General features: G+C 40.5%; 1 protein-coding gene across 4 annotated transcripts in view; it reads right to left on the bottom strand.

The window, feature by feature from the left end:
* Positions 1-20,652, bottom strand: part of atp8b1 (ATPase phospholipid transporting 8B1) — a 162,808-nt gene that overhangs the window by 47,230 nt on the left and 94,926 nt on the right. For all 4 annotated transcript variants that reach the window (XM_041212843.1, XM_041213646.1, XM_041214379.1 and 1 more), the window contains exons 6-14: positions 15,374-15,435; positions 14,178-14,250; positions 14,017-14,087; positions 12,508-12,590; positions 9,636-9,794; positions 7,516-7,604; positions 7,220-7,416; positions 6,441-6,649; positions 4,365-4,408 (exon numbers count right to left, since the gene is read on the bottom strand). In XM_041212843.1, the coding sequence (XP_041068777.1) occupies positions 4,365-4,408; positions 6,441-6,649; positions 7,220-7,416; positions 7,516-7,604; positions 9,636-9,794; positions 12,508-12,590; positions 14,017-14,087; positions 14,178-14,250; positions 15,374-15,435 (987 nt within the window). The remainder of the gene's footprint in view (positions 1-4,364; positions 4,409-6,440; positions 6,650-7,219; positions 7,417-7,515; positions 7,605-9,635; positions 9,795-12,507; positions 12,591-14,016; positions 14,088-14,177; positions 14,251-15,373; positions 15,436-20,652) is intronic.

The raw sequence follows: 20,652 nt of genomic DNA, 5'->3' as shown, positions 1-20,652 counted from the left end.
TTTGTCCCTCCCTTCCATTTCTTGATTTATAGCTGCTTCCGGCATATTACTTGTATCCTCTATAGTGAAGACTGAGCAAAATACCTATTCAATTCATCTGTCATTTCCTTGTTTTCCAGTATCAATTGTCCAAGACTATATTTTAGTCATCCTTTGCTGTTCCTTATATTCTGTACAATCTTCTGGCCTTCCACCTACCTTTACACAATTATATGCTTTTTCTTTAAGTGTGATACTATCTTTAACCTTCTTAGTTAACCATGGATGGTGTATCCATTCCTTGGACTTTTTCTTACTCATTGGAATCTATCTATCTATCCAGTGAATTCTGAAATATCCTGTTAAATGTTTGCCACTTCATCTCTATTGACCTATCTCTTAACCTAATTTTCCAATTCACTTAAGCCAGATCTGCTTACATGCCCTCATAATTGCGCTTACTTAAAGTTTAAAAACACAGTCTTAGACCCACTCCTCTCTCCTTCAAACGGAATGTAAAATTCAATCATTTATGGTTCATGGTACCTAGGGACGCCTTCACAATGAGATCATTAATTAATCCCATCAATGCCAAGACTGGTATATCCTGCTCTCTGGTAGGCTCCAGAACATGCTGTTCTAAGAAACTGTCCTGATCTTCTGAACTCCTCATCTAAGGCTACCTTTGCCCACCTGACTTTTCCAGTCTATGTGTAGATTAAAATCTCTGATGATTATCTCTGTGCCTTTCTGACAAGCTCCGATTATTTTTTTCCTTTATGCTTAACCCTACCACGTGGTTACTATTATGATGCCAATGTATTTAATTAACATGACCAATGGACACCATGCAATGAAAAGAGGAAGGAACTAAGATTAGACCCTTAGAGAATTCCAAAGGTAACAACACACAGGCATTACTGAAGATGTCCTGACTACAAATGGTTAAGTAAGAGTGAAACTAAGTGAGGCAAGTTTCACTGAGCTGGACAATGCAGCTAAACATTGGAGCAGAGGTTTTTGGAGGTAAATGGGTGTGTTCAACTATATCAAAGGTTGTAGGGAGGGAAAGGAGGGATATAGTGTACCATGTCACTAAGGGTATCAAAGTGGCTTCAATTAAGGCTATGGGCAGTGGTAGATAACCGATAGGACATGATCAATGGAACTGCAGCAAAGATGAGCAAGAATTAGAAAACCACACATTCAAGAACATTGGAGAGGAACGGAGAGTGAGGCCACCTTGATGGAAAAGACAAGAATAATTGACACTGTGTACTCGAAACAGGAAAGTCTTACATTGCCCTATTTCTGATAAGCAGAAAAATTCAGGTGATAAATCTGCTTTACTAAGGAAACTCAACTCTTGTCCCTTGTCCCTGACCCAACTCCCTGAATAATCATCGCCTTTCATTCTAGCCATGAGGAAACAAAAGGACTTCGAAAATCAAGGGATAATAAATCATAACTCTTCTCCACCAGAAGAAGAAAACATGCATCCAACAAAGCATGTGTAATATCTGAACTGTTTCACCATAAAGTATGTTGGCACATCCACATTCATGGAACTAAAAAATACAAATTAATCTGATTCTGAAATCCCATAGAAGAGCAAGTCCTGATTTAAGATGCCCCATTTTAAGTCATTCTGTTTTAATGTAATTCAGGTAATAGTGCTCATATTCGCAGTTACCATCAGGACTTTTGTTTTAGCGCTGTTTCATGATGAGTCTCACATATGGTCTTGTGACGTGATTGGCACCATTTTGGAGCAGCCACTCCCACTCACTGATCCTCCTGCCAAATCACTTGGTTGTTGCCAACCTTCCCTCTCGCCACCTCTCCAGTTTGCGGCTTACCTCTGCATTCCGAAGCTGCTATTCCTGTCTCTCCCTGCTCATCTAGCGAGCCCTTGCACAAAGCAGGGGAGAGGGAAGTATTGAACAGGAGGGTTGGCGATAGGAAGTGGCAGCGAGCACAACTAACGGTGAGCTGGAGGGTGGGGGAGCAGGAGGGGCAGTGAGCCAGAGGCAAGTGGAAAGAGGCAGCTTATTTCTTTCCTATTTTAAAACTTATCTTATTTTAAAAGCTATTTCATTTATGAATAAAGGAATGCAGCAAAGTATTCAAACTTACTAAGTATAATGTTTTAATTCCTTTCTGATGCGAAAGATCCTACAGAACCTAACAACAGCTTTTACATTGGTTATAATCAGAAAATATGATATGCTTAATATTGTTTCATTTAAAGTTGAACTTTTATGGAACAAATTTAAAACTTTAAGCAAGAGCTTATCTGTAAATCTTTTACCAGGTTCTCCCTAACAAAGAACAAACCCTAAAGCCAAAAGTATAGGCTCCTTGACCACCAACACTTCCAATTTGAAATTCTGATCCCACTGTCAAAATCCCTCTATGACATACCCGCTTTGTATCACTGAAAGGTCCTCCAGTCAGACAACTGTCTGAAAACACTGCATTCCTATAACTCAGGCCTTTTGCACATCCCCCACTGCCTTCATTTCACCATTGGTGGCTATGCCCAAACTCTGGGAACTCTCCTTCTAAAATCTCTTCAACCTTCTGTTTGTCTCTACTTGTGGAGAAAGAAAGGGTCAGGTTTATGATCCTAGAGATCATAACAATCAACTGCTGATACAAGTCTCTCACACTGAACCTCAGTTTACACTCAATGCTTAGCTATTTAATTTGACGAAGGGATCATGCTTGGATAAATTCCCCTACATTTGATGTGCTAAATCGGAATTATATGAGGCACAAAAGATTGCTCACCCACAATTCATTCCATCCCCATTTTATAACCTCCATTTCTCTCACATCAGATGGTGGGCGGAGCAGAGGAAGATCTTACATTTTATCCACCCTCCCTCTGGTAAGAATTGCAAGGCCAATGCCTGGTGCACTCATGTTCCTCCTCCACTCCCTTACATACATTATGCTATAGCCTACTTGTCTACAAATCCATTAATAGGTGCATCTATATAGCACCTTCAATACAGAAATAGGCACGGTGGATTGTGGCAAGGTCAGGGGTGGGGAGGTGTTGGGTGGTGTCGGTGGAAGGAAACCATCTAATTTTTCTATAATTTAGAGATAAATAAGTTCAATGAATATTCTTTTTATCCTGGTCCTACAAAGCAGTCCCTTGTATCAATGCATCCTAAAACATATTAAACTTGTTAAGCAGAGGTAGGATGAATGGGCTGCTCTCAACTTATGGATCATGTCCAAGGTAGAAATTCACCTACATGATATTTGAGTATCGCAGAGTGTTATGACAGATGCAGTTGGTAGTGGAATTATTTAAAAATCCCAGAGGGAAAGTTTAAACAACTGTCATAACCTATAATTTTAAATGTTTGAGATGCGACTCTAAATTCAGGAATCAGACCACCATTTCTTGAGGCTTTACATTAAACTAATTGAAACAGTTTATTAATTTACACAGGTTAAAATATATGGCTGCAAATTATCATAACTTTTAACAAATTCCCAAACTAATCTCCATTAAGGCAACAGCAGCCCATAGACCAAACCAAACACCAGGCAAAGCATTTTCACCTTACAAATTCAAAAATGAGGTTCTTTTCACTGTGGAGCCAGTTGGAGGCTTACAGCTGCCTTTTGATCTGACACTGACACCCAACAATTACCGAAGTTACACCTACCACCACTGATTGAATTCAAATTCTCATTATCTCAGCAGTCTCTTTGAACTTTACCTTTTAATAATGAAACCCCATTCATTGGACCAATTTTATTAGTAATAAACATATTGCTTGGTAGCTGCTAGAAAGGTGCTAAGTTTTCACCCCACTTCTTGAATGCTCTATTCAAAAAAATGCTAATGCACACTACCTCCCTTACATATCAAAACTAGTACATGTCAAAGCATCCAGACTAGCTGGCTTTAATCTAATTAAGACACACCAGCAGACTAAACCTCTATTTTAAAAGAAAAATATTTTCCAAAATATTATATACATTAATAGCTTCATGACACTGAGAAAAAAAAAACATGTTGTTGAAGCTTTTCATCTTGCGTTTAAGAATTTTTACTTATTTACATGATACTTATAATGAAGTTATGAATCTATTCAAAATGCTTTACCATTGCAAAAAATGACAAATATTTCATGAGTACATTAATTATTAACAAAGTTCAGTGGGATATTTCTGGTCTACAGCTGCTTGCTATTATCTAACATCTTGCAGAATTACATGCCATCCCAAAAACTGAAAACAAATTTCAATGCAGAATGCAGCAGCAGAACTCTGCATGCTTCAAATGTTTGTAGCATGATTTCAGCATCTTCACCGTCAAGTAACCGACTTATTAAAATTAAGCAACCAGTTAGTTTTACCTCTACTTTGTCAGTCTTGTCTCCAGCAACATTGCACAATTCACCTGGAGAAGAAACAGAAATTTATACTGAGAACCTGGGAGGAACTATCAGTGGCAGTCTGTACACTGTTACTAGTTACTGGACTGGTAATCTAGAGGCCTAGGGCTAATGTCCTGGAGACATTTCCAACATTTTACTTTTATCCAATGTTCTGGGGACACTGGTTCAAATCCCACCACAGCAGCTGGTGGAATTTAAATTCAATTAATTAATAAATCCGTGATTGAAATCTAGTCTCTGTAATGGTTACCATGAAATCATCGATAGTTTGTAAAAACTCATCTGATTCACTAATTTCCTATAGAGAAGGAAATCTGCCATCCTTACCTGGATGACATAAAGATTGGCCAGGTGGTTAACAGTGAGGTTGAGTGTCTTGGGCTACAGGAAGATATAGATGGGATGGTCAAATGGGCAGATAAGTGGCAGATGGAATTTAACACTGAAAAGTGTGACTTTGGAAGCACTTTGGAAGGAGTAATTTGACAAGTAAGTATTCCGTGAACAGCATGACAATAAGAAGCTCTGATGAACAAAGGGACCTTGGCATGTGTGTCCATAGATCTCTGAAGGCGGAGGGGCATGTTAGTGGGGTGGTGAAAAAGGCATATAGGACACTTGCCTTTATCAATCAAGGCATAGATTACATAAGTAGGGAGGTCATCTTGGAGTTGTATAGAACCTTGGTGAGGCCACAGCTGGAGTACTGTGTGCAGTTCTGGTCGCCACATTATAGGAAGGATGTGATTGCACTGGAGAGGGTGCAGAGGAGATTCACCAGGATGTTGCCTGGGATGAAATATTTAAGTTATGAAGAGAGGTTGGATAGACTTGGGTTGTTTCCATTGGAGCAGAGAAGACTGAGGGGCAACCTGATCAAGGTGTACAAGATTATGAGGGGCACGGACAGGGTGGATAGGGAGCAGTTGTTCCCCTTAGTTGAAGGGTCAGTCAGTGTGTTGTCAGACCCTTGCAGACAACAGTTCCCAAATATTTGTCTTTGTGGACTCTGCATACCAGGGAGCCTCAAGGGTCATGAGTAAGCTTTCAAGCAATTGGGCAGCAAGCTAGCTTGAGGCATGTCCATACAGCGTACTTGGTAAACTGGAGTTACTGAGAGTTACCCCATTTACTGCTTGGATCGACTTCTTGGGTCATCTTTTTAAAAACAAAGGTACATCAGTCATCTTGGAATTATAAAAAAACATTATTTAAACTTTCATTTTTACTGTGACAACACCCTTGGTTCAGTGTTCCTTAACAGAGTTTCTATTTGCACTTCCACTTTTCTACTACCAACACACTAGAACCACAGAAATTGCATTATGCATCAATTACATTACACAACTGGTATAACATGGCTCGAAAGCTTACTCATGACCCATGAGGCTCCCTGGTATGCACAGCCCACAAAGACAAATATTTGAGAACTGTTCTCTGCAAGGGTTTGACAACACACTGTTCATCGTTCACTTGGAATATTGTGTTCAGTTTAGAACATGGTGAGAAACTAACTCAAGTTAACTGAGCCACTTCATTTTTATCACAGTATTAAATCGCATGATGTCCATCCCCTGCAGTCGTGCTGCAATATAAATGCAATAATAGCCCAAGAGAAAAACAGTAGCATTTTAAAAATATTTATCCATTTATGGATATCACTGGAAACACCAGCAATTATTGCCCATCCTGAATTACTCATCTCTAACTGCCCTCGAGAAGGTGGTGAGAATCCCTCTTGAATGACTGTGGTCCATGTGGTATAGGTACACACACACTGCTTTTGTTTTGGGAGTTTCAGGATTTTGACCTAGTGATGAAGGAACAATGACACATTTCCAATGCAGGATGGTGTGTGACTTGGAAGAGCAACTTACAGGTGGCAATGTTCCCATGCATCTGCTGCTCTTGTTCTTTTAGGCTGTAGAGGTTGCAGGTTTGGAAAGTGCAGTTGGAGAAGTCTTGGTATATTTAGGGAGATTAGAAGTGAACAGGTTTATAATCTATTTTTATATCACAAGGAATGAAGCATACCATATGTAGTGCCACTGATACTACACTTCTTAAATGCCATGATGTTCTGTGTAAGAGTTCCTGTCTTATCAGAGAAGATGTACTCTATCTGCCCAAGCTGCTCAGTCAGTGTAGTTGTCCGTGCTTTGGCTGGAGTATCCTTTTCAGCGTAATACATCTGGAGATCCCAGTTAATGAAGTAGCTTTGACCCATGCGAATCACTTCAACACTAAGGAAGAGATTACAAACAATTTTATTGTTTACTTACACATTCATAAACAGCACAAGCAGCAGGTGAGGCCTGTTATGGCTTCACATGTAATCCACTCATTCTTTTTCCATAAATTAAAATGTATTCTAAGTTTGATCATTTTTTTTTCCTTTTCAACACACCAGGTTTCTACAAGCTGTTCGCAGAAAGGGAGTTGACAATTCAAACTTAGGTCCCCTTGGAATTATTAATAACAACAGAAGAGGCACAGTGGGACTTGAACTCCCGTCAGTCGATCATTCGTCTGGGCTTTTGGATTCCTAGCCCAGTAACATAACCATTATACTACCATTCCCAATTTGTTACTGCCAGGGAATAAGGAGAAAATGGCCACTGAAATAACCTAGCTAGCCACTCACTTAAGGGCAATTAAGGACGGGCAATAAATGCTGGCCTTGCCAGCAACACCCACATCCCCCACATGATTTAAAAAAAACAAGTTCATGCGCTCAACTTGGTGCATTACAGGGGATGTTTTCCTTTCGTGCAGGCACACAAATTCAAGATAATAGAATGAGGCACATTTACCTTACATAAAGTGAAATAGGTACCAGGGTGTTCATAACAATGATATAACCCCAGAAGGTGATAAAACCTCTGTATGAAGGAGACGTGTCCTCGCCATCATAAAGATACCAGGACCGGGTGGCATTGCCAATTTCACTTTCCCAGAATGTGTGTCCAATAGCAAGGCCAGTTGACAGAAGAATGAGGAACAGAAAGATCTGGAAAGTAGTAAAACTGCATATGTAGATCACTTATTCTACTAAAACAAGCAAAGTGTTACTGCATAATTGCACATTAGGAGAAGGTTTCTGTTTTACCAAATAAACTATGTAATTCATCAGCTGGTCAATTTTGGTCCTTTTGAAGTTAGTTTTTCCTCCATTCCTCATGATTTTGGTATCAGCTCCTGTAAGACAGAATATATAGTGCAACAGGGTTACATTTATTTTGGAGGAGGCTATTATTCTAATGGTTCTTTCTACCTAAGCAACTTTACTAATCATGTTATCTGAGACTGTAATTCTGTAAGTTAGTTTTTTGGTATTTAAGATGGTACTTTCCTTGCACATCAGGGCATAATGAAGGAATAGGCTCAAATAGTGTAGCAAACAACTGCTTTTTAAGACTTCAAATCCTAGGTGACACATTTTCAGGTTGCCAATTGCCAAATTAAAAAATAGGTATTTCTGAAAAGTTTACCCTTTTCTTAAGCTCATGAAATATTTATGAAACAGTTTTTTAAAAACCCAGACACGGTCAGAAGAAGTGGAATAATATCAATCCTTATCAGGCTACCTTCTGTCATAAAAAGCTGATTATAGCCACAAATTACTTACAGGCATATTGAACTTTTTAAGAAAGAGACCTGTGTGTTTTTAAAGAAATATAAGCAAGAACACTGAGCAAAAGATGACTGATAATGTAAAGTGACCACTTCCTGGAAAAATTCATAAGTGAATTAGACTGACAGGCCTCTATAGAGAACATCGAATGTCATACCTGAAAAGGTGTCATGGCTTTCAAGCAGAGATATTTAAAAGGGTCATAGGAAAGATGCAAAAGACTGAACTTAAATCTCCTGTAATTGCAGAGACAAGACTGATTACCACATCCCTGTAGTCACCTAAAATTCATCTCCTGTTAATTCATATCTCAGGATGTGTAAAATGGTCAGAGATCAAAGAAAATAAACTCTGGGCACAAGACATGGCTTTTTCCCCTTACAGGAATACACAGGGGGAAATGGGTTAAAAAGCTAACTGCAGAGCAGTGCACACTGTGTGCTCGTGTGCTAATATGTGGTGTACGTGACAGCAAGACCAACCACACACCCCTGCAGTTGCAGGCGAAGTCTCTCTCTCTCTCTGTGCTGGAGGCAAGGCTCAGGGGAAGCCACAATCAAAAAGGAGATAGGACTGCTTCTTCAGCTATCCAAACCCATTGCCCGCGTCAGCTCTACTGGAATCACCCAACTTAACGGCCGCAACATTTTATCATCTCGGCCTCACGCCAAAGACTGATTCGCCCTCAAGGAGGGATGTAGTTGGATTGGAGTTGGTTCAGAGGAGGTTCACTAGATTGATTCCAGAGATGCGGGGCTCGTCTTATGAGGAGAGATTGAGCAGTTTAGGCCTGTACTCGCTAGAGTTTAGATGGATGAGAGGAGATCTGAGGTATATAAGATGCTAAAGGGGATAGACAAAGTAGATGTGGCGTGGATGTTTCCCCTTGTGGGACATTCTAGAAAGAGAGGCCATAGTTTTAGGCTAAGGGGTGGTGGATTTAAATGAGAGATGAGGAGGAATTACTTTTCGCAAAGGGTCGTGAATCTGTGGAATTCACTACCTCAGAGTGTAGTGGATGCTGGGACGCTGAATAATTTTGAGGAAACAGACAGATTTTTAATTAGTAACGGGTTGAAAGGTTACAGGGAGAGGGTGGGAAATCGGAGTTGAGGCTGAAATAATATCAGCCATGATCGTATTGAATGGCGGGGCAGGCTCGAGGGGCTGAAATGCCTAGTCCTGCTCCTAGTTCTTATGTATATCTTTTTAACTTTTATTTAGACTTAGCTTCTCATTTTTGATTGTGTCTATTTGTGTTATTATTTTTCTTTGGGTTTTTACTAAGTATTAAACTTATTCTTTCTTGGATTCGAGAAAGCCTGGTTAAATTGGCTCTTCCTTAAAAGGAAAATAAATAATTTGGACTGGGAAAAGGTATCCATGGGAAAGGGGATCCCTTTTAAATTAACCTTGTTGCAACCAACCGAGGGGGTTGAATAAAGAAGGGGAGCCAGATCATTCCTCCTCACCTGGGAGCATAACAAAATTGGGGTCCCATTCAGGAAGTAAACAAATTGGGGGACCTCGCCCAGGGACTTTTCAAATCATCGTGGTAATCCCCAGGATGTGGAGTAATAAACATGGTTAAATACCTGCAAATATCACGATTCCATGCGTTGTCTCCGTGTTACGGACTGTGCAACCACGCAGTAAGATCGAGTTCGCATCTAGAGGATAACTCTGGTTCCTCCAGTATAAGGTTCCTGTAAATTTGTCCAGTCGATTGTTTGGCTCTTCACAGCCTATTAAACCTAGAGCAAATAAAGTTGCTTGTCTTTGGTCTAATGGAGTACTAAGTATCCTCCAAAAAAATACACTGACAAAAATTACTTACTTTACAAAACGTGTAACACTAGTTAAAAAACTATGCAAGCATGGAATCACAGCTGCTCAGATGGTGAATCACGTTGGAGAGCAGATACATTCTGTCATTACAGAAGGCTAAGTAGAAGTCAGCACTGCCGAAACACCATGGCTGATCTGAATGGGTGAGCCGCGATCTCAATTTGTTGCCAAAACTAAAGAGCAATGCTGATGTCATGGGCATTAGTGGCCTGAGTTTATGTTTGCTTGCAAAGTTGGTCTCCAGGGGCCCTTTCAGAAACACATCTCATAATACACAACTAGGTGACTCCTCTGCAAGACATTGCTAACTTTGAAGGCAAGGTTACATTCACATTGATCTTACTGCAGTATCTGGGCCAATGGCGAAGCTATCAGCACTCTTATTATTGAACAAATCGGACAGCAAATGCTGGCGTCTGCACGTGCATAGTTAATCATGAAAATCTGGAAGCAGAGTTGCCTTGCCGTTACATAAGCTGCAGTACATTGCGACCTCACCTATAGAATATAAAAATATAGGGATGAGGTTTCGCCAAAAGTGTAAAGGCTGCTTGGCCTTTTTCGCCTGCCGCCAACCAATGGTTGGATGGGCAGTGAAAAATTCCAAACAATTAATTGATTAAGGACCTTAATAGGCCGCTTAATGCTCGAGGGGCCTGCTGCTGACTCCTGTGTGTGCCCACCAACCGAAATATGACGTGAATGCGTGATGACGTCAGGACGCTCACCCGACATCATCACACGTTACTTTATGCTCGAGCGTGATGGGCGCATGCCTGCAAGTCAAGTGCAAAATTCTGGCCATAGGTTCTTTCATGGGATGTGGGTGTCGCTGGCAAGTTATTGCCCCTCCCTATTTGCCCTTGGGAAAGTAATGAGGAACCACCTTCTTAAACTGCTACAGTCTATCTGCTGCTGGGAGGGGAGTGCTAGGATTTTGATTCTGCGACAGTGAAGGAACAGTGATATAGTTCCAAGTCTTAGTAGTGTGTGGCTCAGAGGGGAAGTTGCAGCTAAAGATGTTTCTATGCATTTCTTGCCCTTGCCCTCCTAGGTGTTAAAGGTCACTGGTTTGGAAGGCACTGTCAAAGTTCCGTGAGGTGCTGCAGTTCATCTTGCAGATGGTACACACTGCTGCCACTGTGCATCGATGGAGGGAGCATGTGCTTATGGTGGTGGATGAGCGCTGATCAAGCAGGCTGTTTTGTTCTGGACAGTGTCAAGCTTCTCGAGTGTTGTTGGAGCTGCACTCATCCAGGCAAGTGGAGAGTATTCCATCACACTCCTGACTTGTGCCTTGTGGACAGGCTTTGGGGAGACAGGAGGTGAGTTGCTTGCCGCAGGATTCTTAGCCTCTGACCTTGTAGTGTTTATATGGCTAGTCCAGCTCAGTTTCTGGTCAATGGTAATCCCCAGGATGTTGATTGTGGGGGATTCCGTGATGGTAAAGCCATTGAATATCAAGGGGAGATGGCTGGACTCTCTTTTGCTGGAGATGGTCAGTGCTGGCACTTGTGTGGTGCGAATGTTACTTTCCATTTATCATCCAAAGCTTGAATGCTGTCCAAGTCTTGCTACACATTGGCACAGGCTGCTCCAGTATATGAGGAGCTGTGAATGGCACTGAATACTGTGCGATTGCACAGCAAATATTCCGACTCCTGATCTTATAATGGAGGGGGCATCATTGATGAAGCAGCTGAAGAAGATGGGGCCTGAGGAACTCCCACAGCACTGTCCTGGGACTGAGCTGATTGGTTTCCAACCACCTCAACCATCTTTGTGCTGGGTATGACTCTAACCAATTGAGACTTTTCCCTCTGATTCCCCTTGATTCCAATTTTGTCAAGGATCCTTGATGTCACACTCGGTCAAATGCTGCCTTGATGTCAAGGGCAGTGGGTCCCACCTCCCCATGAGTTCAGCTCCTTTGTCCATGTTTGAACCAAGGCTGTAAACCAAGGCTGTAATGAGGTCAGGAGCTGAATGGTCCTGGCAGAACCCAAACTGAGCATCATCTGAAAAGAATGTGAAGCTATAGTACTTCCCACTGAACATGCCAGAAAAAAAAATTACAGCTGGTACATTCAGGTGTAAGTGAATTTTCAAAAGTGCGAAAACTGTCAAGCAACCTCCCAGACAGTAAAAATGCTCTTTTTAAAAGTAGAAGTCTCATTGCTGAAGAAATTATGGCTGGAAATTTTAAAAAACTACTTCATCTTTGCCTTTTACTTTTCCCTTAATCACACCTTTCTTTCTCTCACTTCATTTCAGTTTCTGTACATGAATTAAATATTCTAAATGATGCTTCCTGGTTTAAATTCTGTGTGTCTCATTGAGAATTTTTCAATTTTGCTTGGCGAAACTTACTGTTGTTTGTCCTGTTCACACATGCCATATATCCCGTGGAGAGTGCTGTGTTGAATTAGTTCTCTAGCAACTACAAGTTGCCACTCAAAAGTCTGTGGGCAGTTGTAAGCATAATGAATGGGGAGCACCATTCTTTTCCACTGACTGCAAAACCTGGGTCATTGCTTGAAAATGGATTTGTTGACAGGAACACTAAATTTTGAACTGTGCGTTCAACCACTGTGACTACATTCATGTGTACACACTCACCATCAAAAGATTCTAGATTCTTTTCTTTCTTAAGCAGTCTGTCTGTAACTTCCAATGACATTTTAAACTTCAGGTTAGTTTCACTGAAAGCATAATGAAATAAGATCCATTAACAGAACAGAGTCATTGTAAATAATTAAATCGTGTGTTAATTTTCTATTTTGCTAGAATAGAAAAGCAATATTAAATTGGCAATCTATCACAGTAAGGATGTCCTTCTCAGGTAAATGTAAAATGTTTATCTGTGGCCTGATTAATATTTATTTTTAAAAAGCACACACTGATTAACAGCTGCATTTGTATAAAAGCAGATGCCTTCTTGGATCATTCTGCAAGTATCCAACATACATGGAGTGACAACCCCAAGGACTAGCTTAAGAAAATTCAACAAGATGCCAGGTAGCTTTCAGGAGCAGTAGAGTCCCTCATCTCATGGGTAGGAACCATACCTACAGTCTGGATCACTGAAAGCATACACAAGCTAAAGAGAATCAAAAAAAAGCTTCAAAATGTATACATAGTCTCTACTGATTGCAACCAAATTCAATTTAGCCAATCTAATTGCTAAGTTGAAGGTTACTACTTGTAAGAATATATTTAAGATTGCAACAAAATTTGATTTGTCCTCTCACTAGAGACAGGTCATCTGTTTCTGTAATCCAGATGCAAAAGTCAAAAATAATGGTTGAAACTACAGAAATTTTTAATTCACTCAGTCTGCTGCTTTCTGCCAGATAATATATTGGCCAGCATGGGACTCACATGTACAGACATTTGGATCCCCTGCAAGAAATGTCAGCTTTCCACCTGTGCACAAAATGCTCCAATTCTTTCCATGCGCACTAATACACAAATTCAAGGCATCTGCATTAACATTGAGGGGACATCTGGAGTTACTTGAGAAAGGTGTTACAGGAAGTGATCATTTCTATCAGCAAACATCGTCAGGACTCGGGGAAACACAGACTGTAAGTTTGTATGAAACAAAGGCCCTGCCTACATGTGCAAAAGGAATGGTAAAGACTACATGGCACTATTGAGAAGGGAAACAGGGAAATCTTCGGGATTCTTGACTAATAGCCCTTGCTCAACCAACTTCATTCATCTCACTGCTGTTTCTGGATCTTGTTTTTTTTTTTAAAATGTCTCTCTTATCGTGGCCATTTCAGAGAGAACTATATTAAGAAAGATTTTTAAAAAATAAACCTGCAATTACAGTAGAACCTCAATCCACTGAAACCAGTTATGGCTTTATGGCTGAAAAGCATTTATTAATCGAAAAAAATGGCGATTGGCAAAAAAAAGTGAAATGAGCAGCCCAAGTCAGCATCAAAAAGTAAAAATTAGACAATTATGGTACCTATGAAGCACTATATTCAATATGCCACTCATTGATTGCATTATGAGCTAACTACAATGCGGTGCGTACAGGAGAAGAAGATGCCTAGACTTTACCAAGAGGATTATCCACCACTGAATTAAAGGCTGGTTGCAAATCTAAGTTCTTACCCATCAAGTTCAGCCGTTTCCACATAACAAAGACTGTTTGGCTCTGAACTGGACAGCAGTAGTATATCAGCCTAAATAATTAGAAAAAAAAATATATATATATATAATCCAACATGACAGAAGCATTCCTAACATTATTTTGTCCAAAAGATGAAACTTACTGGAATAAAATCATCTCTCTGCAAGCGTACAATATCTCCAACTTCTATGTTTCTCCATTTTTCTGGTTTAAACCTATTAAATGTAGAAATATCTCTCATTTACTGTTTTGGTAATCCAGTAACAGATATAATTGACTGCTAAAACAGTGAACTAAAATAAGTTCCAACTCTAAATTTGTTTTACAGAAAGTACCCATGGGTTGGCTTGTTCCAGGTGCCAACTTTTAAGAGAAGATCTACAACTCTGCATTGCCGTAAACTGAAAAGTTGATTGCTCTTTTTTGTATTCATTTTGCAGCATGAAAATCTTTACATTTTTGCTATAGTGATGTTCTTTTTTGGCAGTTGCTGTTCTATTCCAGGAGCCAGTTGGTGATGGGTAGAACTGGAGCCAATCTTTGCATAATTATATGTATTTACAGGAGCTACACATTACAGGCATACACCCCTAACCCCATACATCTGGGACTCCAGTGAATGCCAAGTCAATGCTCATCACCCATGTACAATTAAAGACAATTAATAGTCAATTAATTGTTGCTATTCCAATTTTAAAGAATTTTCTCAGGCACAGACATATGAGCACTCTAAGGTGAATGTAATCCAGGCACACATTCTATCCTAGAAGTGCATTCCTCAATTAGTTTTTGCAGTATTTCTTGGGTTATAAAATGCATGCATTGTCAGGAGTTTCTTCAGAATGGAATTTTGATTGGACATTAAACGAAGTTCCTGTTCAAACGTCTAAATGTAAAGTTTTCTGCAAGGCTGTGAAATATCCCTGCATAATCAAAGCCAAATTGAAGGCCAAGAAAGATCAGGTTTATTTCTTTCAAAAAAACTATTGGAAATAAAGTAACAAATATAAACTTTATTTTAACAGCAGCTTTCAGTTTCCTGCCAGAGGCAAAAGGCAACACAAGTGGAAGGCTTACAGCTCCCACTCCGACAGCAGAGGGCAGCAAATTAATTTAATCATTTTCAGATTTGGTAAAAATTCAAAGGAGAATATCTGGACCATAGGGTGAAGCTTGCCTTATCGTCTGTAATAAGCGCAAAGAAAATTTCTGCCCATGTTAGACTCCAACAGTCTAATTTCTTGGAATGTTTCAAACTCACATATTTGAGAAAGGGCAAGAACAGGATACAGCTTACATTTAGAACACAACAAATAGGTTTTAAAAAATCCAAGATACCTGCCACCCTGCAGAACTTCACATTTCCGATTATTGACAATTCTGTCCATCTTGTGTCTTGCCTATGATACACAAGGCGAATAAACAAAATTATTCAGTGTAGTGTGTAGCACCTTTTTCAATCACAAATTTCTTGTGTCCTTTGTACTCTAGGAAGTGTATACTTCTGTACTATTTATACATGGTGCTATGCATTCTTGTTATGTTAATGGTTAATTCAACATGTATGCTTTGGACATATGGCCTCTGTGTCTTTGGTCACATCAAAGTCACACTGCAACATGAAGGACTTTTGGCCTGTGTGACTCGAGTCAAATCTAAGTTGCACTATAGCAGGAAGTGATGGTTTTGTGACGAGCAAAAGGCAGGGAAGGATAGATATCCAAACTTTGTTACCAGCTGTGATCAAAGGATATGCTTTAAAATATATGGATCAATGGACTTTGGAGCTATAACTAAATGGGTGTAAGGGTTACTAAGTCTGGTAAATGGTTATACCAGGAAAAAGTTAACGATGGACTGTTTAGGTTTTGAGCATACCCTATTCACAGGTCCATGACTATTGACAAATGGAATAGTAAGATCAAAAATACAACAGCAATATTAGAATGCAGCACAAGCCCTGGCTGCAGGAGATAAATACGGACAGCAGAAACAGGATCAGTGTGCAGATTTGAAGACATAGGGAGAGAAAGAGGAAGAAGTCACAAGCCATCTGTTGCCACTAGAGTCAGTGAAAACCAGAACAATCTGAACTAGATATCAATTGCCTTCTTTTAAGTATAACTTCTGTTGCTCAATGAATGACCCTGATGTCTCTGCATTATGTTTCCTCATCCAAAATTTATTTTAAGAACATAAGAAATAGGAACAGGAGTAGACCATTTGGCCCCTCGAGCCTGCTCCGCCATTCGATTAGATCATGGTTGATCTTCTTGCATTTCGGTTTCCACATTCCCATCTAACCCCGATGACCTTTGATTCCCTTGCCTAACAAAAATCTATCCACCTCTGCCTTAGAAATATTCAATGACCCCGTCTCCACCACCTTCTGAGGCAGAGAGTTCCAAAGTCGCAAAACCCTCTGAGAGAGAAAATTCTCTTCATCTCTGTCCTAAAAGGGCAACCCCTAATTTTAAAACAGTGCCCCCCAGTTCTGGATTCACCCATGAGAGGAAACATCCTTTCAACATCCAACTTGTCAAGGCCATCCAGGATCTTGAATACTTCAATCAGATCACCCTGCACTCTGCTAAACTCCAGTGGAAAGAAGCCCAGTCTGTCCAACCTTTTCTCGTAAGACAACCCACTCATATGAACTGCCTCCAATGCATTTACTTCCTTCCTTAAATAAGGAAGGATTTTCTGTTCACCTCTTCTGTTCAACCTCTTAAAGTACCCGGCAATAGAAATGCCTCACAGTAAGTTTGGCAACAGCAGTAAGTAAGGCACTGCCTGGCATCAAATTGATCAGGGGTTTGATTACTGGTTCGTCTTAAATTAGAAAGGCAGACAAAGGGCACTACAACTAGCCCAGGAAGCCTTGGCCACTTTCTCAACCTGCCCTGGCACCTTCAGTGATTTGTGCACATACAGCCTCAGTTCCTCTGCTCCTGTGCCCCTTTTAGTATTGTACTCTTTGTCACCTCTCCTCATTTTTCCCACCAAAATTAATCACTTCACACTTCTCAGCACTAAATTTCATTTGCCACTAGTCTGCCCATTCCACCAGCCTGTTGATGTCCTTTTGAAGCTTATCACCATCCTTCTCACAGTTCACATTACTTCCAAGTTTGTTTCATGTGCAACTTTTTGAATGGTGTCCTGCACACCCAATAGTGATGAAATATATTAAAGTCCATTTAGGATAATATTGTACAATTATGTTCATTTTACCCTGAAATCTACAAAGAACTGGCTTTAATCATAGGACTATTTCATTTAGAGCAATCTCTCCAAGGGATCTTTGACCGTGATCTCACCCATCTTCCTCATTTCCAACTCAAACTTAACCCAACTGTGCACAAAATGCAAAATGTTCTGATCTAGGCCAAACTTAGCCTCAAGCCTGAAGTTGCCAAAATCTGGTTGAAGGTATTCCTCAGTTTCAGCACGTGATCCTCAAACTGTCCTGCTCTTTTACTACCTCCAACATTTTTCTTTACAGCTAAAGAAGCAGTTCAAAAAAATGTAAAAAAAAAATTTTCAGAATGCTTAATGATTTTTCTCCTGAATTAGTTGCAGGAATATTCAGATCAATTTTTAATTCCTGGAGATTTCAGAACATCCTGGAGGGTTAGCAGCCTTATCGAAACACACATTCATTCCATCAACAAGACCTACTTTCATCTCCACTACATTTCCCATTTCCTTCTCCATCTCAACCTTATCTTCACTCACAATGAAACTCATAATCAATGACCTCATTTTGCAGGTTCTATTTTCTCCCCACCCCAACAACTTATTTGCTGACTTTCGAAGTTCTATCCTCAAACTCCAGTTCATCCAGAACTCTATGGCTTGTACTCTACCACAAGGTCTATTCACTTCTTTGCTTGCCAGCTCATAGACTTCCACTTTTCCCTTCCTCACCAGGGGCAACAAACTCAAATCCTCATCCACTTCTTTAAATCTCTCAATAATCTCACTTTTATTTGAAGGTGGGAATCACTAATTCTACTTAAGGATCCTTTGGGATTGGCCAGAGTCCAAGGAACTCTGGATATCCACAAGACAATCCGCAAGCTCATTCCTTTAAAACCCTGGGTTCTAAGTTGCCGAAGCCATGAGACTTACCCATTACCCACCTTAAGCTTCAAAAAAAACCACAATATTCCAGATTTGGAAATTGAAAACTTGTTTTTTTTTTTTTACAGTCAACGTTCACTTTCAAATTGTTCTCACAAATTTACCATTTGCTCTTCCTCTCATCTCTACTTAAACCATAGATCACAGACCCCAATTCTCATGTTCATGTAAATTACAAACAATGTATTAGCAACACCAGAACACATTTAATGGAGTTATTTAGATGGAAACATCAGGTTCCAAATGTATCGATGATACCCAACTCTAACTCAGCAGCACCTTTCTCCAAAGCTTCATTTTCTGTGATTGACCACAGTGTTTGTCAGCCATTTTGGTTGGGTCTTCCCAATATTTATTATGTATTGGGAAGAATGAAGCTATTGTCTTTGGTTCCTGTTACAAACACAGTTTCCTATCCACCAACTAGCCCTCTTTCTGGCAAATGCCCGAGACTGAACCAACCCATTCAAAACTTTGGTGTCATATTTGATCCTGAGATGAGCTTCCGACCAGATCATGTACCTCCATCTCCATAGCATCAGCTGACTCCTAGCCTGCCCGAGCTCATGTAATGCTGAAATCCTCATTCATGCCCATGTTACATTTAGACTTGACTATTTCATTGGTCTCCTGGCCAGCCTCTGATATGCCGTCCTACAAAATTTAAGATTAAACTCAACTGCCTGCACCTTAACCCACGCCAAATTCCATTCATCCATCACCCTCCTCTTCTGGACCAACACTGGTTTGCAGTCTGGTAATGCCACAGTTTTAAAATTCTCATCCACATTTTCAAATCCCTCCATGGTCTCATGCCTCCCTAGTTCTGTCACATCACATTATATGATGAGAGGTATAAATAAGATAGAAGCAATCCAAAGACTTCTTGTCTTTGAAGGCAATTCTGCACAAAATACACCAGTGTCACATCCTGGATTGAGGATTTGGAATGGGAATCACGACAGCAAAGGAGTGGGAAAAAAAGATCCGACTGACCATGTTCTATAAAATATCGAGTGGATTGGTGGGAATTGACAGAAATAAATAACTGCCTCCTTCCAGCAATGACAAAACACAAGACAGCCATCCACACAAACTATAAAGATCATTTGGTTCCAAGACAGCGTATCAATAGTCTTTCTTCCCAAGGACAACGGAACAAGCTGACAAAAGAAACAGTCACAGTCCCATCACTTGAAATCTTCAAGACCCATCATTAGATTATTTCCATGTATAAATTTTCATTATTGGATGATGATCTCGGCAGCTCATGCCTGGTTTAGCTAGTGCCACCCATATAAATGTTGGCGGAATATGGATGTGTGTGTGATGCCGACACAAATAAAGCAGAAGCAGGAGGAGGAGGAGGATCAGCATTTCCAGGCAAGCTTTACCATGATCATGTTATTCAATGGGGAAGGTAGCATAGTGGTATTGCCACTGGACTAGTAAACGAGCGACCCAGGATAATGCTCTGGGGATTCTGATTTGAATCCCACAGAGCAGAAGGCTGAATTTGAATTCAATAAAAATCTAGAATTAAAAGTCCAATGATGACCACGAAATCATTGTAGACTGTTGTAAAAACCCATCTGGTCCACTAGTGCCCTTTAGGGAAGGAAATCTGCCATCCTTACCTGACCTGGCCTACATGCCACTCCAGACCCACAGCAATGTGGTTGATATTTAAATGCCTTCTGAAAAGGCCTAGCAAACGACTCAGTTGTATCAAACCTCTGCAAAGTCTAAAAGGAATGAAACCGGACAGACCACCTGGCATTGACGTAGGCACCAGAAATGACAATGGCAAACTCAACCCTGACGACCCTGCAAAGTCCTTTGGGGACTTGTGCCAAAATTGGGAAAGCTGTCTCACAAACTGGTCAAGCAATAGTCTTATATGGTCATCCTCACAGAATCATACCTTACAGATAATGTCCCAGACACCACTATCACCATTCCTAGGACAGGCCCAGCAAAGGTGGTGACAGAGTCAAGAGGGAGTTGCCCTGGGAATCCTCAACATTGATTCCAAACCCAATGAAGCCTCATGGCATCAAGTCAAACATGGGCAAGGAAACCTCCTGCTGATTACCATTTACCTCCTCTCTCTCAACTAAGGAATCAGTGCTCCTCCATGTTGAACACCACTTGGAGGAAGCACTGAGGGTGGCAAGGGTGCAGAAGGTACTCTGGGCAGGAGCCTTCAATGCCCATCATGAAGAATGGGTCAGTAATTCCAATAAAGACCGAGCTGACCAAGTCCTAAAGGACATAGCTGCCATACTGAGTCTGCAGCAGATGGTGAGGGAACAAAACATACTTGCCCTCATCCTCACCAACCTGCCTGCTGCAGATGCATCTGTCCATGACAGTATTGGTAGGAGCAATCACTGCACAGTCCTTGTGGAGACAAAGCCCTGTTGGTGCAGGCTCGATGGGCTGAAGAGTGTCTTCTACACTCTGAGATT

Source organism: Carcharodon carcharias, chromosome 1 (assembly GCF_017639515.1).
Source record: "Carcharodon carcharias isolate sCarCar2 chromosome 1, sCarCar2.pri, whole genome shotgun sequence".
Taxonomy (NCBI): domain Eukaryota; kingdom Metazoa; phylum Chordata; class Chondrichthyes; order Lamniformes; family Lamnidae; genus Carcharodon; species Carcharodon carcharias.
Note: the sequence above shows the minus strand (reverse complement) of the source record. Positions and strands in the feature narration are given on the sequence as shown.